At 36.4% G+C, this 17,766-nt stretch overlaps 1 protein-coding gene and 1 pseudogene across 14 annotated transcripts in view; both read right to left on the reverse strand.

The window, feature by feature from the left end:
• The window catches only part of CNOT4 (CCR4-NOT transcription complex subunit 4), a 162,892-nt gene that overhangs the window by 37,652 nt on the left and 107,474 nt on the right, over positions 1 to 17,766 (reverse strand). For 7 of the 13 annotated variants that reach the window (XM_080665735.1, XM_080665736.1, XM_080665727.1 and 4 more), the window contains one exon: positions 16,878 to 17,011. In XM_080665735.1, the coding sequence (XP_080521861.1) occupies positions 16,878 to 17,011 (134 nt within the window). The remainder of the gene's footprint in view (positions 1 to 16,877; positions 17,012 to 17,766) is intronic. The other 6 variants (XM_080665734.1, XM_080665737.1, XM_080665738.1 and 3 more) reach the window with 1 other exon arrangement.
• LOC308245959 (signal transducer and activator of transcription 2-like) lies at positions 10,220 to 14,184 on the reverse strand (annotated as a pseudogene). The gene is made up of 2 exons: positions 14,176 to 14,184; positions 10,220 to 11,583 (listed from the first exon to the last, which is right to left on the reverse strand). The product of its transcript is annotated as a signal transducer and activator of transcription 2-like (transcript).

A 17,766-nucleotide genomic window follows, 5' to 3' on the forward strand; every position in this document is an offset into this window, starting at 1 on the left:
ACCCCAGCATATGAACAAAAGATAAATATTAGTACCCAAATACAAAAACTTATTTCTGACATAGTAAAAAAATCAGATTCCACATTTCTCAAAATGATTTTATTGCCTGAAAATACATACAAAGTCACCTTACAGACAACTTACTAGTACCACATTTAATTACTCTAAAAAATTTAACAAGGGCTAGTACTCAACCTGAATACCAAGAGTACTTTCTGAAGAAATACTGCCCAATGCTCTACAATTTGACAGATAGAGGTCTGAAATTTACGTGAAGAGCATCTTTACTTCTTATTATCCATAAAATGTAAATAAATCAATTCCTGTTATTAAGTCAAGTGGGTAATTACAAATAATTGTAAGATATAGTTCTGAATCCATTTAGTTAGAGATATTTGTGGCAATAAGACATGTGCACAAAAACAAATATCTGCCAGCGCCAACTGTTAAATTGTTTCATCAATAAATGTTAGAGGTCTTTAGAAGTGAACCCACTGAAGTGGGACATTCAGAGAACATTTCCTAGGGGAGTTCAAATTTAAGTAAGCCATTGAAAGGGGGAAAGACTAGCGTTAAAGGTAGGAATTACAAGTGTGTCCAGAATCAAAAGGTTGCAGATAGAGCTGGGAAAAAGTTAAATAATTAGTTTAGTTAATGTAGGATGATTTTAACAATGGGAGGTAAGGATAGAAAGATGGACAGAGGCCAATGGAAATTTGAGCACAGAAATGATAAAAATAAAGCACTGTTTTACAAAGATAAATTTGGTGGTAACATGAAGAACAGATGAACATAATACACATAAACTGAGATAAACTTGCAATATATTTTTTAAATTTAATGTGGTAAAATACACAACATAAAACTTACCATGTTAAATATTTTAAGTGCACAGTTCAGTGTTACTAAATACATTCACATTGTTGTTAATACTGCCAACCATCCCCTTAACTCTTCATCTTGTAAAACCTGAAATTCTGTACCCACTAAACAATAACTCACCAATTTTCCTATCCCCCCAGCATCCACCATATTCTTTCTGTATGATTCTGACTATCCTAAATACCACGTATAAGTGGAATCATGGAGTATTTGTCTTTTTGTGACAATAATGTGCTCAAAGTTCATCCATGTTGTAATATATTGGAGAATGTCCTTCCTTTTTAAGGCTGAATAATATTACATTGTATGTATATACCATATTTCTGCTTGTCCATTGATCTGTCCATGGACACTTGTTGCGTTCACATTTAAACTATTGGGAGCAATGCTGTTATGACATTAGTGTACGAGTATCTCTTTGAGATGCTGCTTTCAATTCTTTTAGATATATACCCAGAAGTGAACTTGATGAATTATACCGTAATTCTATTTAATTTTTTTAGGAACTTCCATACAGTTTTCCAAAACAGTACCATATAAAACAGCAGTACCATTTTATATTCCTATCAATAGTGCACCAGGGTTCCAATTTCCCCATACTCTTTCAAACACTAGCTTTCTGCTTTTTTTCATGGCTAATTGACCATTTGTATATCTTCTTTGGAGAGATGTCTATTCATGTCCTTTGCCCATTTTTGAATCAGGTTTTCTAATTTTTGTTGTTGTTGAGTTTTAGGAGTCCTCTATATATTCTTGTTATTAGTCACTTAGATATATGATTTGCTAATATTTTCTTCTATTTTGTGGGTTGTCTTTTACTGTGGATAGTGTCATTTGATTCACAAAATTTTAAAATTTCCATGAAGTCCAATTTGTCTACTTTTTTTCTTTTATCTGTGCCTTTGTTGCCAGACCCAAGAAGTCATTGTCAAATCCAATGCCATGAAGTAAATACATGTCGTGAAGTCCTATTATTGTTTTAGATCTTATGTTTAGGTCACTGACCCATTTTGAAGCAATTTTTGAATAAGGTGTTAGGTAAAGGTTCAACTGCATTCTTTTGCTTGTGGATGTCCAGTTTCCCAGCACCATTTCTTGAAAAGATTGTCCTTGCTCCATTGAATGGTCTTGGCATCCTTGTCAAAAATCATCTGACCCTATATGTGAGTTAATTTCTGGACTCTCTATTCCACTGGTCTATATGTCTGCTTTAGCCAATAACACATTGCTTTGATTACTTAATAAAAGATTGCTTCTTTTTTAAAGATTATTTGGCTATTTGGGATATTTTGAGATTCCATATGGATGTTAGAATGGGTTCTTCTTATTTGCAAAATCTGCCACTGGAATTTTGATTATGGACTGTACTGAATCTGTAGACAGCTTTTTTTTTTTTTATTACTAATTCAATCTCCTTAGTAGTTATATATTTATTAATATTTTCTATTTCTTCCCCCTTTTTTTATCTTGGTAGATTTTGTTTCTAGGTATGTCCATTTCATCTATGTTATTCAATTTGTTGGCATACAATTGTTCACAGTACTCTCTTACAACGCTTTCTTTATTTCTGTAGAATCTATAGTAATGTCCCTACTTCTATTTCTGATTTTAGTAATTTGAACCTTTTCTCTTTATAGTCCATCTAGCTAACAGTTTGTCAATTCTGTTGATCTCAAAGAACCAACTTTTATTTCATTGATTTTCTCTATTTTATCTCTGCTCTAATATTTATTATCTCCTTCCTCTCCTAGCTTTGGGTTTAGTCTGTGTTTTTGTTGTTGTTGTTGTGTTTAGGTTTAGTCTGTTTTTGTTGTTGTTGTTATAAAGTTAGATTGCTGACTTGGAACCTTTCTTGTTTTTTGATGTAAACATTTACAATAGTTCCCCCTTATCCACAATTTTGTTTTCTGCAGTTTCAGTTACCTGAGGTCAACTAAGGTCTGAAAATATTAAATGAAAAGTTCCTGAAATAAACACTTCATAAGTTTTAAATTGTGCACTGTTCTGAGTAGCATAATGAAATCCTGCTCCACCCCACATGGGATATAAATCAGCCCTTTCTCCAGCACATCATGCTGTAAACATCACATGCCCATTACTCACTTAGTAGGCTTCTAGTTATCAGATCGACTGTCATGGTAGCACAGTGCTTGTGTTCAAGTAACTCTTATTTTATTTAATAATGCCACATAATGCCTTAAAGTAGAATCGTGAATATAACAAACTTATGAATCTGAGCCCTGCTCCCAATCTCTTTGCTTTCTTTTCAGCATGTAGGTGTGATCATGTCAGAAGAATAAAAAAGCATGTTTGCATTTTATTGATATAGATGCTCTCGATCTCTCTAGAAATAGCAAAATAAAATCTTACTTTAAAAGGAAGCCTAATGCTTCTTGACAAAGTGATACTGCCCACGTGGATTCTGATGGTATGTCTTTATTTCCTGCTGTCAGGTCAATGAATTGCTCTGGGAGTTATCTGTGTGCTGCTATAGTATGGAACTTGTTGCTCATTTAAAAATCTAGGCCTCTTGCTTATAAAGAAAAATAGCTTTGCTAAAAAATTAAGACTTTTATGAGACTGGAATGTTTACTTCATTGCATTAAAAAAACATAGCAACAAAGCTGCTAAAACAGAAAAAAAATGCCACATTTACATAACTTTTATTACCGTACTAAAGGCCGGATGTACGAAATGCGTGCAAGAGAGGCCTTCCTTCCCCCAGCTGCCAGCACCAGCTTCTCTCTGGCACCCGGGACCCAGTTTTGTCTGGAAGGACGAAAGGACGTCCAGAAGGATGTCTGGTCTAATTAGCATATTCTGCTTTTATTATTATAGATATTGTTATAAATGTCCTATTTTATTGTTAGTTATTGCTGTTAATCTCTTACTGTTCCTAATTTATAAATTAAACTTTACCATAGGTATGTACATATGTACAGGAAAAAACATTGTATATATAGGGTTAAGTACTATCCCCAGTTCCAGGCATCCACTAGAGGTCTTGAAACTTATCCACTGTATATATGAAAGGACTACTGAATAGCCATAAATTTCCCCCTTAGCACCACTTTTGCTGTTTCCCATAAGCTTTGATTTGCTGTATTTTCTTTTTCATTTTTCTCTAAGTATTTTCTAATTTCCCTTGTGACTTCTTTGATACATTAGCTGTTTAAAAGTGTTGTTTAATTTCCAATTTTTTGAATTTTCCAGATTTCCTTTTGTTAATGGTTTCTAACTTCATCCAGTTATGGTCAGAAAAAGTACCTGGTATGATACCTATCTTTAAAAATCTACTGAGACTTAACATATGCTCTAACTTGGAAAATATCCCCTGTCCACTTGAGAAGAATGTGTACTCTATTTTTTGGGTACAATGTTATGTATATGTCTATTAGATATAGCTAACTTTACCTATCTTGTGTTTGGCTTTTCTATCCATTATTGTGAGTAGGGTACTGAAGTCTCCAACTATTACTGTTGAACTATTTATCCCTTTAATTCTATTTTCCTGGTATTAGGTGTTTCATGTCTTTTCTTCTTGCAGGTTAGAAACTTTTATTAATATACTAGAGGCCCGGTATACAAATTTGTGCACGGGTGGGGTTCCTTGGCCTGGCCGGTCAGTGGGAGGGAACACGGGAGGTTGGCTGTGGGAGCACACTGATCACCAGAGGGAAGCTCCTGTGTTGAGGGTCTGCCCACTGGTGGTCTGTGCGCATCATAGCGACTAGTCAACCAGTCATAACAGCCGCTTAGGCTTTTATATATATAGATATATATAGATAGATAATGTCCTTCTTTGTCTCATAATCCTTTTTTACTTAAAAAGTTTGTCTGATATTAGTATAGCCACACCTACTCTCTTTTTCCATCCTTTTAATTTCAACTTGTTTGTGTCTCTCGATCTAATGTGAATCTCTTGTAGACAGCATATAGTTGGATCATGTGTTTTTATCCAGTCTGCCAATCTTTGTCTTTAGATTGGAGAGTTGAATCCATTTACATTTAGAGTGATTACTGATAAGGATGGAGTTACTTATGTCATCACACTATTTTTTTATAACTGCCCCCACTCCCTCATTTCCTGCATTGTCTTCTTTTGTGTTTAGTTGACTTATTTTGGAATGAAATGTTTAAATTTCTTTTTTATTTCCTCTTGTGTATATTCTAGAACAGTTTTCTTTATTGTTACCATGGGGATTACATTTAACATCCTAAAGCTATAACACTATAGTTACACTAACTTAACTTTAATACATACAAAAACTCTGCTCCTTTACAGCTCCACCTCTACCCTTTTCAGTTGTTGATGTCACAAAATTACCTCTTTATACATTGTGCACCAAAAAACAAAATAGTAATTCTTTTAAATGCAGTTTCTTTAAATTATGTAGAAAACAAATTTGGAGCTACAAACCAGTTATAGTAATATTAGCTTTTACATTAATGTATTGGACCTTAAATGTATTGATCTCTTAAATCATGTAAGAAATAAGAAGTATAGTTACAAACCATTGTCACAATAATACTAGCTTTTGTAACTGCCCACTTATTTACCTTTATTGAGATCTTTCTTTCTCCATAAGGCTTTGAGTTACTGTCTAGTGTCCTTTCATTTCACCTTGTAGGACTCCCTTAAGCATTTCTTGCAAAGTCTATAGGTTATAAATGCTCTCAGCTTTTGTTTAGCTGAGAAGGTATTAATTTCTCCCTCATTCTCTGGGGACAGTTTTGCTTGATATAGGATTCTTGAGGTTGACACGGTTTATTTTTTTCTTTTAGCACTTTAAATATATTGGCCCATTGTTTTTTGGCCTCCAAAGTTTTTGATAAGGAATCTGCTAATAATCTTATTGAGGATCATATATCTATGTGATGACTTGCTTCTCTTGCTGCTTTCAAGATTCTGTCCTTGTCTTTGGTTTTTAAAGTTTGATTATAATATGTCTCAGCATGCATCTCTCTCAGTTCATCTTAGAATTCATTAAGCTTCCTGGATATTTATATTCATGCCTTTGGGAAGTTTCCAGCCACTTTTTCTTCAAATAGCACCTTTTTCTTTACGCATTCTGAAACTCCGAGAATGTGTATGCTGGTCAGCTTGAGAATGTCCCACAGGTCCCTTAGGCTCTCTTCACTTTTCTTCAACCTTTTTTCTTTGTGTTCCTTAGACTCAGTAATATCCATTATCCTATCTTCAAATTTGCTAATTCTTTTTTCTGCCTGTTCTAATCTACCTTTGGCTCTTTTAGTAAATTTTATTATATTTTTCAGCTCTAGAATTTCTTTTTAGGTTTTCTGCCTCTTTATTGATATTTCCATTTTGTTCATACATCATTTTCTTGCCTTCACATCTTCATTTACTTCTTTAAGATTTTTAAAGAGAGGTGTTTTAAAGTCTTGGTCTAGTGTATCTGTTATTCTTTTTCAGAAACACTTTCTGTTGATTTTTTTTCTTTTGAATAGGCAATATTTTTCTGTTTTTATATATGACTTGTGATTTGCTGTGTTGTTGTTGAACACTGGCAATTTGAATCTAGTAATATGGCCCCTTTGGAAATCAGATTCTTCCCCTTCTCCAATGTTTGCTTTTTGGTTATTGGATTTTGTTTGTTTGTTTGTTTTTTATTGTTGTAGGCTGTCTCTGTGCTGAGGATCAGCCTTAAGGGTAAAGTTAAGATCTTCTCATGTCCTTTCTGAGCTTTCCCTGAACAAACAGAGTCATTTTCTAATTTCCCCCATATGCAGTTGTTCTTTAATGTCCTAGTCTTTAATGTCTGGCTCCCAAAAGGGGAAAAAAATGAAAATTTTAAGAGGGGTGAGAGAGGGGCAATTAGTCCTATAAATTCCCTTATAATCACTTCAGTCAGAGGGAGAGGAGGTTGTAAGAATGGGGGAGGAACAACAATGGTTGCTTGACTCTGTCCGCACCTCTGTGATCAGAAGCAATACTCAGCAGTCTGAGAAGAGAACCTCAAAATTTGGGGAGCAGGGTCCCTTTTGCCCACCCTGGTTCCCTCAAGCTATGTTCAAGGTGCTACAGAAACATGTGAACAGCTGTCTGTCACGCTGCTACTGCGCTAAGAGCTGAAATTAACCAAAATTAACTACCAAGTCTTTTCCTGGAGTTGCAAAACATTAACAGACTTCAAAGTTCCAAAATAGTTACATCAGATAGATTCTTATTGCTACCTCCTCTGCCATCTTCCCCAAACTTGCACTGTTTTTATAATATAGGAATAAGGGCTAAAAGTTGAAAGGAAGCAACAGTAAGACATTACAAAGAAAGAATCTTGCTTCACCTTTCCAATCACCACTAACAAAGAGCACTAAATAATTTTCAATATAGTTGAGGGCAGATTGTTAATGTCAAGGGCAAAATATGAAAATATTGCATTCAGAATAAATCTAAGAAGACTTATGAATTACAGCCAATTAGAATAACTTATAGCATCTTATCCACCACGCCAGCTGAAGTTTTATAAGCAGATTTTGTATACTTTACCTGGGAAAGTTTTATCAAAGATGCTTAAAAATTTATAGATAATTGTCATCAATCCAAAGACAACTGCTGAAAAATTGGGATGGGGCAAAATATCAGTAAGCTTATGTTCCACTGAGTTTTAGTATATTCTTCAATTTGTTTTAAGAATAATTAAGAAGCTCAATGTAAAAGTGGCAAATAAAGAGGGGCTCTGAAAATGTACGTATAACTCCAAGAAAAAGTATATTTACAAATTTCAATTCTAATAAATATGAACTCTTTGGATCTGTAATAGCTAGACAGAATGTAAATATCCCAAGGCCTAACAGGTCAAAGTCCTTACAATTACCCTGACATCAGATGTCAAACTTGCTTCCTCAAACAAAACTCTGTGTTTGCTTAAACTGTGATCTATTAACAAATTTGTTGTTTTACATTCAAAATCCACCTACCCACTGTCGTCCATTATCATGCCAAGAAGGTTAAAAAAGGAAAACAAACTTTAATAAACACTACATTTATTTATTAATGAAGAAAGAGACCTACTTTATTAAATGTACTGGTCAAAAACTACCAAGTCCCATTTATATCAGATGAAGGAAGATTGGGTACACTAAGACAAATTGCACATGGCTTTTTTATTTAAAACAAACAAAAAATCTGTAAGTTACCTTTTCTTCCCAACCTGGCCCCCACTCCCCAGGTCAGCACAAAGTTTATTAGCCACTTCTGCTCATAAAGTCCTCTTTCTGAGTAGGGATGTTCCTCTAACATACCAGGCACAAAACAGCCACCTATTCAGGCACACCTCAAGGATATTGCAGGTTCAGTTCCAGACCACCATAATAAAGCAAATATTGCAATAAGGCAATTCAGTCTGTTTGCTGGTGGAGGGCTTTGCCTTCAACTTAAAAAACAAACAAACCAAACACATGTGAAGTACCATAAAGTGGAACACAATAAAATTAGACGTGCCTGTACAGGGCCCTTCATTTGCACCTTTGGTTACACTAGGAGCACATCTTAGAGCAAGCATGTCAAACTCGCGGCCCATGGGCTGCATGCAGCCTACAGTGAATCTATTTGCGGCCCAGCCAATATAATGGTATGTAAGAAACTTTAATAAAAATTTCGTAACTTAATTTTTACAATATCCTGCTATACATAATTATTAATAACAAATTACAATGTTTGCTAATGACTGATTACTATAATAGTGTTGCATTCATTTCCCTTACGCACCTTACACTCAGGCGCACCATTTCTCTCCACTAATACTAGCAGTGAATATTTTAGCAGCCGATTGCCACATCATTAGTCTTGGACTGACTTGTTTGGTGTGCACAACAGGAAATATTTCGCTTTCGGAGAACAAGAAAAATAGGTTTATTTGCATTACGCTTATCAATTTGTGCAATTATGCAGTGTCTGGTAAGTTAATGTTCAAGAAAAATATTAATTTTTATTAAAATGTTCTATTAATTTATTTTAGCAATCACTCATTTATTTCAGCCCTTTGTATTCAGCATGTCTCTATTGAAATAAACCTATGTTTCTATGAAAATTAAAGCTTTTGGGTTTTTTTGCGGCCCACATCCTATATAATAAAAGCCTAATATGCTAAGTGTCCTTTAGCGTAATATGCTAATGATATGCTAAGGCCACTCAACCGCTTGCTATGACGTGCACTGACCACCAGGGGGTAGACACTCCGACTGGTAGGTTAGCTTGATTCTGGGGTCTGGCTGATCAGAACTGAGCGAGACGGGTCAGACATGCCATGGAGCCCTCCCGGGGTCCCTCCCCAACTCCTATCATGCATCAGTGGGGTCTCTCGGCCTGGCCTGCGCCCTCTCGAAATCCGGAACCCCTAGGGGGATGTCAGAGAGCCGATTTTGGCCTAATCTCACAGGCCAGGCCAAGGGACTCCACTGGTGCACAAATTCGTGCACTGGGCCTCTAGTAAACTTAAACCTTGTTTATTCGGCCTGTGTTAGCCTTTGAGTTTGACATGCTTGTCTTAAGAGTAATGGCAGTTGTTTCCTGGTAGTGGCTCCAGGATATAGGCTCCAGCTTCAGTTCTAGTCTCAGGTTTGCCTCTGGCACTCTGTGATACCATGCACACCTGTGTGGACTCCAGTCCTGGCCCCAGATATAGCCCTGCCTCAAGCAGTGGTTCTAAACTCAGGCCTAGCTCTGGCCCCAGTACTAGTCCCAGCTCCAGCTCTAATAATTCCAGTTCTGGCTTCAGCTTAAGTTCCAGTAGTTGTTGCAGCTCATCCACCTGTGTGTTCAAGACCACGATGAGCCTATGTTTTGGGTATTTCCTCCATTCTTAGAGAAAACTATCTCCTCTTAGTAGCACCCAAAAGCCTCATCCCAGGGGATTTGGAGGTAGAGGAAGCACAGCAGGTTCTCAGCTATGTTCTCCTCAGTGAGCAGTTGGTAGTGGTGGATGCTTTCAGTCGGTGTGAGTGACTGTAGTATCTCTTTGGTGTAGGGCTGCACAGAGTAGATGAGAACCTTATCATCATCCTGGTGTTTTCCCTTCTGATGATTCACTGAAGCACAGTAGGCACCAGAAATGGTCTCTTCAGCAGATGGTGTTCTTTATTCTAGTTTGCAAAGCCCATGTTGTGTCCATCATTCCAGAGATCTGTCAGGTTGTCCAACCATGTCCTGGGGGGTGGGGGACTCTCTTGCTTTAATGAAGTCACCCCGGGACAACAATGCACACTCAATCCTAGAGTTCTGCCCAATCAGCTTGTCCCTCAGCTTGCTTAGCTGCTCCAGGTCAAGGGCTTGCCCAACATAGTAAGATTGCCAACTGAAAGTAGGACCCAGCAAAGTCTAGGAAGACTTTTTTTTTTTTTTTTGGGGGGGGGGGGACTTGAAAAAGAAGTGCTGATTCTGGGGAGTTAAGCTGAGCAGACTGAACCAGAGAACTGAGGCCCAGGCAATTGAGAGTAAGTTCATCTTAGATACAGAAATACTAACCACCTGGAGGGTGTCTGTTTTCAGCTCCTGCTTCAGTCCCTGGTAGGTGTATCCAACCATGAAGCTGATAATATGCAGTTCCTCTGTCATACCTAGTAGCCCCATTGTTGCCCTTTCCAAATTACCTGTATGTTGCTCAATCAGTCAGGTAGCCCAAGTCCCAAATTAAGCCCTGACTCTGTCCTTCTTTGGGGGTCAAAGTTTTCTGGTTTGAAGTCAGAATACTTGACTTCTGGAAACCTTGTAATGACAGTCTCTTGTCAATGGAGATTTCTGCAGTCAATGACTCCACTGTCTTCTTTGAATCTCAGCAGTGGTCTTATTCATATAGTAAACTTCCTCCAAGTCTTAAGGTTGAGGGATTGATGGGAGTGAAGGTCAAACAGACCTGGGTTTCTACCACAAAGGCTTTGTGAAGCAGACACTGTAGCAATTCTGTGACCTGGTCCTTTTGTAGGTCCATCCCTTTGGTCAGAGGGTCATCCTGCTAGCCAACAAAGTGACGTAATCCCTTTAGTTCTTCAGCAGCTGATGCAGGTGAAACAACAGCTTTGCTCCAGCTGTGAATCACTTTTCCAAGTATTCCAACCGTGGTCCAGGGCGTTCCAAAGCAGGCATTTTGCAGCTAGACTTTCTATGCCTCCAACTTAGGCAACATTTCCTCAATTAGGGTAGTTAATTGCACTAGCAGTGCTTTAAAAGCACCCAGAACCTCCTTCCTCCTTTTGTCCAGTTCACTGAGTCTCCCATAAAAGCTGCTGCTCTCTGGTCCATAAGGGTCGACAGAGGGCATTCATACTGGGGTCTGGGTCTTTCAGAAGACATCCTGCTGGTCTTTCAGTTAGCTGACAGATTTCACCAGCTTTTCCATCTTAAAGCCCTCAATTCCAGGATCCAGGATTCAATGCCATGCTGCCGGCTCTCCATAGGTGCTTCAAGGCCTGGTTCTCCTTGCTTGACTGAGCTCTCTGAGCCTGGATCAGAATTAAAGAAATTAAAGATCATCTCAGCCAATTGGACAGGACCCTGGGAAAAGATTTGAATGTCCTGATAAAATTTTCACAAGTTGTGCTGTAGCAACAAGCACTCGGGGTGCTGGCTATAGCAGCCATACTCATAGTTCAGTGAAGTGGAAGAATAGCATGTTAACTTTGGAGTTATCGTTGTGCAGTGTAGTCTCCTGGCCAGTTCTGGTCTTCAATCAGATTGCCAAATAACTATCAAATGTCCACCAGCAGGAGGCTCTTTGATCCTAAAATGAGCTGTCAAGATTCTGCAGAATCTCTCACTGTACCATTTGGGGTCTGAGTTTGGCTAGGGACTCAATTCCCACTCCCTTTAGAGGCTCTGGTCACAGCTTCTAGTCTCCAGAGGGAGCTCCAGCACCAGGGCCTCCAGCCATCTTGGCTTCAGACCCTCTGACCCACCCCACATAGCAAACTTGAAAGGGTAACTGAATGCCAGAGCTAGACATTCCCAGCCGGATGCACCAACACTGGCTGCCACTCAGTCCAAGCTTTCTTAAATCAACCTCTTTTTGCCACACTGAAAAAATAGTTTACATTTTGAAGCAAAAGTTTTTGTTATTCATTCCAGTTTTAACAGGAAAGATTAACAACCATTTGCACAAAGCAGTGGGGCAGAGGTTGCCTAGTAAGGGAAAAAGAAAGGTGATGAAAAGTTGAAGCATATTAATTTGGTTCTCTTGGATAAAAGCAGATAATATAAACTGAACCAAATTCAAGAATGAGAGAGGCAAAAATAGGCTGACACTTTGAAAAGGCTATGAGCTGGAAGACTACCTATACCTATAGTTCTCTCAAATATTGCCAAGTTGTATGCTGAGAGAAAGTGAAATCAAGACACCTGAAGACACAGTTGATTGAAATCACTGAGTTCAAGTGGGACTAAAAAGTTTTAATAGATAGTTTGGTCTCATAACATAATCAAGACTTTATTTCCAGAAGGTAATGATGTGTATTTAAAGACCTATAGATCAAAATTCCTAAACATGTTTTGATACAATCTCACTAAATTTTTTTTTTAAAGTTTTAGTCTTAAAATAGTTCTGAAATAATGATGAACATTAATTAGATTTCTCAGGAGTAAATATTTTTCAGTTAACACAGCAGTTGAAATCCAGTGCTATAAAGCTCTTCAAAAAACAAATTACAAGTTTATATTTATTTAATTAAAATATTTTCCAGGTTCTGTCCCTGGAGATTCTAATTCAATTCGTCTAAATTGAGATGCCTGATATCTAATGATCACTGTACTAGAGGAAGTGAAGAGCAACACAGTGAAAAGACATCTATCAAATCAAGTTTCCACAAAGTCTCTGAATGTATTAGATTTTAGAGCTTGAAAGATAATTAATATAAAATTAAAATATTTTGTTTTATAGGTAAAGAAACCAAAATTCACAACTATCTGCAAGCAGGCAGGCTGACACAACTGTGCCTCCATTTGAATCTTTAGATGCTTGGCCAACTTGGCTGGCTTTTAACTTGCCCCAAAGTCTTCAGTTGGTGAACAGTGTCTCAATCTAAATGAAAGTATTTTAAGTGCCAAAGTTAAAAACAAAATACCCAGTCCTTAAATATCACTACTGCGTAGTAGTGATATCACTCCCCAATCTCGTTTATATTTGTCATTTCAAAATAACTTATTAATATAGAAAAACAGCACATCTATAATCAATGCTCAATCTGACAGACATACTTTCAAATTCATATAATGGAGGGGAGAAAGAAAATGCCACATTCCATTTTAGAATTTACTGTTCACTTAAGTGAGACAGGACTAAAAACAAATTGGGATTAGTAGCTATAGTACTCTTAATATTTGTACTCTGGCTTAATTAGAAATAAGAAAAAACTACATTGTAAGTTTAGTGTCAGTGTGTAAGGTTCTAGGTTTTGCTTTCTAACAATTCTTCTAAGACTGCTCCTCACTATATAGGAATGCCAAGGAAAGAGGGAAAGAAACCATTAATTTTTTTCCTTTTTTTTTCCTATAAAGTCTAATTCTCACCTTATCTTAAATAAAAACTTCTCTTGGGTAGGACCATGGAAAGGTTATGCTGCTCATCATTCTAACTTAGTAAGTTTTACCCTGTGGGAAGAAGAAAATGTATCTACAAATTTATCCCTACTGCTGTACCCTGTATGGTGGCCATGTGGAAATGGGGACCAAAGCGGACCTTTGGCATCACTGACAGTCAAACTTACTCTCTTGTAGGGGTTAGCATGGAAAGAAAGAAAGCTATAGGAGCTTGCCAAAACAAACAAATAAGCCACAATTCTCTCTAACTTAGGACATCAACCTCCCTTAATAAATTTTGGGGACCTACTTAAACAAAAATCAACTCCTCCTCTATCCCTAGGAAAAAAATTCCTTTATCATGTAGTTACACAATGCATAAAACCATGTCCCAGCTGATATTCTGTAGCATTGGCTTTGGGCAAAGTTATTAAATGAGCACACTGTTTTAAATCCTCCTTGGGCCCTGGCTCAGGGGTTGATCATCGACCTATGAACCAGAAGGTCATAGTTTGATTCCCAGGGCAGGGCACATGCCAAGGGTTTCAGGCTCCATCCCCAGAAGGGGGCATGTAGCAGGCAGCCATTCAATGATTCTCTCTCATCACTGATGTTTCTATCTCTCTCTCTCCCTCTCCCTTCCTCTATGAAATCAATAGAAATATATGAAAAATAATAAAACTAAATAAATCCTCTTTGGTCTTCCCTCTACAACTTGTGGCCCCTAGTAAACTACTCTCCTGTTACTAAAACAGTTATAAACGTACTCTGACCATACTCTGTATAAAGACAAAGCCAACAAAATATTAGTAAATCTATTTATAACTGATCACAAAAAGTAAGTTAAAGAAAAGCTAAATACTTGTTATAAATGCTGAAAGACATTTGGTAAATTCCTATTTTCACTTCCAATCTAAAGAAAAAAGTCCAATAAATTAGAAATAAGGTATTTTCATATTATGATTAAAAATACTTATCTCAAATGGTCAAAAATCATACTTAAGAGTGCATAATACAGTGAAGATATCCTTATAGAAGTAAAGAATAGGATAAGGACAAGGACCTGCTAGTACCACTTTCTAACACTGTTCCTTAATTTTTAGCCTAGGGATTCTCAGTTGGAGGTCCACTACAATAAAATAGGAAAAAGACAAAAAAGAAAATCTTTCCTGAGGGACACAAATCACATAAATAGAGAGATATACATGCTAATGGTTGAGATGATTCAGTATTACATTGTCTAATATGTATTCTTCTAAATCAGATTTATTAATTCAAATATTGTGAAATATAAATAGATTGGTCAACAATCTATAAATTGTGTTTATTGACAGGAAGAAAAAAATACTACTAGAAAATACATCAAATCATTTTCAGAAAAATGTCCAAGTACTGAGATTACATATATTTACTTCTTTGTGTATATTTTAAATTTCCTTCAATAAAAATATATTACTTTTATATATTATATTTAAAAAACAAACAAATGTTATCTCAAAGAGATAATCTAAAATTTAAATTTCTGCTCTGAATTTTCTAGGTACTATAAGCTCAGAATATGATTTTAATTCAAATGACTTTTTAAAAAATTGATTGCAGATAGAGGAAGGTACAGGGAGAGAGAGAGAAAAACATCAATGGTGAGCCCTAGCTGGCTTGGCTCAGTGAACAGAGCACCAGCCTGTGCACTGAAGGGTCCTGGGTTAAATTCCAGTCAGGGGCAGCTTGATCCTCAGCCCTGGTCAGGGTGCATGCGGAAGGCAACCAATCAATATGTCTCTCTCATATCGATGTTTCTCTGTCTCTCCCCCTCCTTTCTACTCTCTCTAAAAATAAATGGAAAAATATCCTCGGGTGAGGATTAACAGAGCGGGGGGGGGGGGGGGAGGGAGAGAGGGAGGAGAGAGGGAGAAAGGGGAGGGAGGGAGGGAGGGAGGGAGATGAGAGAGAATCATTGATCGGCTGCCTCCTGCACATTCCACATGGGGGATCGAGCCCACAACCCAGGCATATGCCCTGACAGGGAATCAAACCATGACCTCCAGGTTCATGGATTGACACTCAACCACTGGGTCACACAGGCTGGGTTCAAATGATACTTTTAATGAAAACAGTGATTAAAAGTATCTGAAATAAATTTTTACTACAATAACCCTATTCTTCAAAGAAGGACTACAGAGTCAGCAACCAATAAGGTAAATAATAGCATATGGTTCATATTAAACATACAGGTAAAAAAAAATCAATGGAAAGGGTCAAAGATTATCAACCCAGAAGAATTCTTTTGGACTTAGCTTTTATTCTTAACTTTGATATTTACAGAGTTCACATAGTTTATTATACAGTATCATGTTTTACTCTGTGGCTTCTTCTATATATATATATTTATATAAACTTGTACGTGTGTGTATGTGTATAAACAAGAATTATTTTTAAATACTCTTTACTATCAAAGCAAATAAACTTAACAAGGACTTCAAGAATTTAAATACAATTTTGAAGAAACTGACTCTGATTAATTATTAATAATTCATGTAGTTATTGCCTATACTTGAAAAATGGCCCTTACATTATTTTAGTCCTAAATAGACATTGGACTATACATGTAATACCCAGACATTTAAAACATCACTAAAGCAAATTTAACTTTGGAATAAAATTTTTAAAAAAGTAAATCAACATATCTAAATTAATTATAGCTATTTACTTTAAATGAATTCATTTTATATAAGTTAAACAGACCAAATTAAAAAAATAAAGATCCTAACTCATCAAACTTAAGGAACATTCAGGATAGAGTACAACCTTAAAATGATTGTTTCTATTAATCAGACCATTTTCTGACAGGCCATAAGCAAATGTAATAAAAGATGCAAAGTGTACCACTTCAGAATGAGACTCGGTATTTAAGACTATCTATTTGTTTAAACATTGACACAACACAGATCTGTGCAAAAACAAGTTGTCGCCTAAGATGAATAAAATTCTGAATATCAGATACCCTCCTCACTCAGAGAATATAAAACTTTAGTGATTCCTGAGACTAGACAACCATAAATATTTGTATCCCCAACAAACAATACTTCAATAACTCCCTTTCCCTTTTACAGTATTTTGTTTCCCTCATTATGTCAGGGGAAAAACCTCAATTAGGTGACAAAGATTTTTAATAACCAACATCCCTTAATTTTCTTTTTATCAATTAGGGTGTTCCTAAGGCCGAGGGTCATCTGCAAATCAATACAAATGTGAAGCCATTGAAAGGCTCATCTGAATTATCATCAGTGAGCAGCAGGCAACAAATATTCAAACCCAGAAATTTTGACTCAACATTTCCTATATAGTGCAACAGTTCTGCATAAAAATGATAAGGTATTGAAATAAGGTTCAATCTGAAAATGATGTAGAAGGAAAAGAGATCGACAGACAAGAACGTAAGGTGTCTGATTATACCAATATCCGTACTTACGTATCATACCTCTGCAGTGGGGTCACTTTGTTCTTATTCTTATCAACTGAACCCGTAGACAATTGAAGAAAATTGGGGTTTAATTTATATAATTCTTGTAGTAGCTTCTGTTCATATTCTTGGTGTTTACCTGCCTAATGAAAGAAGAAATTAAAACTGCAGTGGGGTTCACAAAATGGCTGGTATAAAATATTGAATTATTAAAGATATCTTAAATAATATAAGTAAAGGTTTTGCATGTCAAAGAAACCTGTCAGGAGGATAGCACAAAACTTTTTCTAGACCAATGAAAGTTCTTCCAACAAAACAACAAACTAATATATTCCATTAATAAAGGCATTTCATCAACAACTTGTGTAGAAAAGTATATTAAGAGACAATATTTTTGCTACCTCAAAAAAACCTACTTTTAAACCCCATCTCCATATAAAAATTAAATATTATAAAAGGCCATTATTAAATTTTCTAAAGATTACTGAAAATCAGTCAATTTCTTTTTCTCGATTAAAATGTTTATGTTTCTACCTAACATTTCATGTATTTTAAACTCTAGACCCGGGGTTGTCAATTTACAAACAGCCACTTTGATTTTGTAAATAAAGTTTTATTGGAACAGTCATGCTCGTTCATTTATGAACTGTCTATTATTCATAAATAGTTGTCTATGGCTGTTTTTGTGCTATAACAGCAGAGTCGAGTAATTGCTATAGAGACCATGTGTCTGAGAAAGCCTAAAATATTTATGAACTGGACCTTTACAGAAAAAGTTTGGTGATCCCTGCTCTATACACAATAAAGAAAATTCTGTATTTACTGTAGTTGGTAGTTACATATCAGAAGGCAATGTCACAAACATTATGGGAGAAACTAGGCAAAGACTGACTGGAAA

This window comes from Plecotus auritus (genome assembly GCF_963455305.1).
Source record: "Plecotus auritus genome assembly, chromosome: 4".
NCBI lineage: Eukaryota > Metazoa > Chordata > Mammalia > Chiroptera > Vespertilionidae > Plecotus > Plecotus auritus.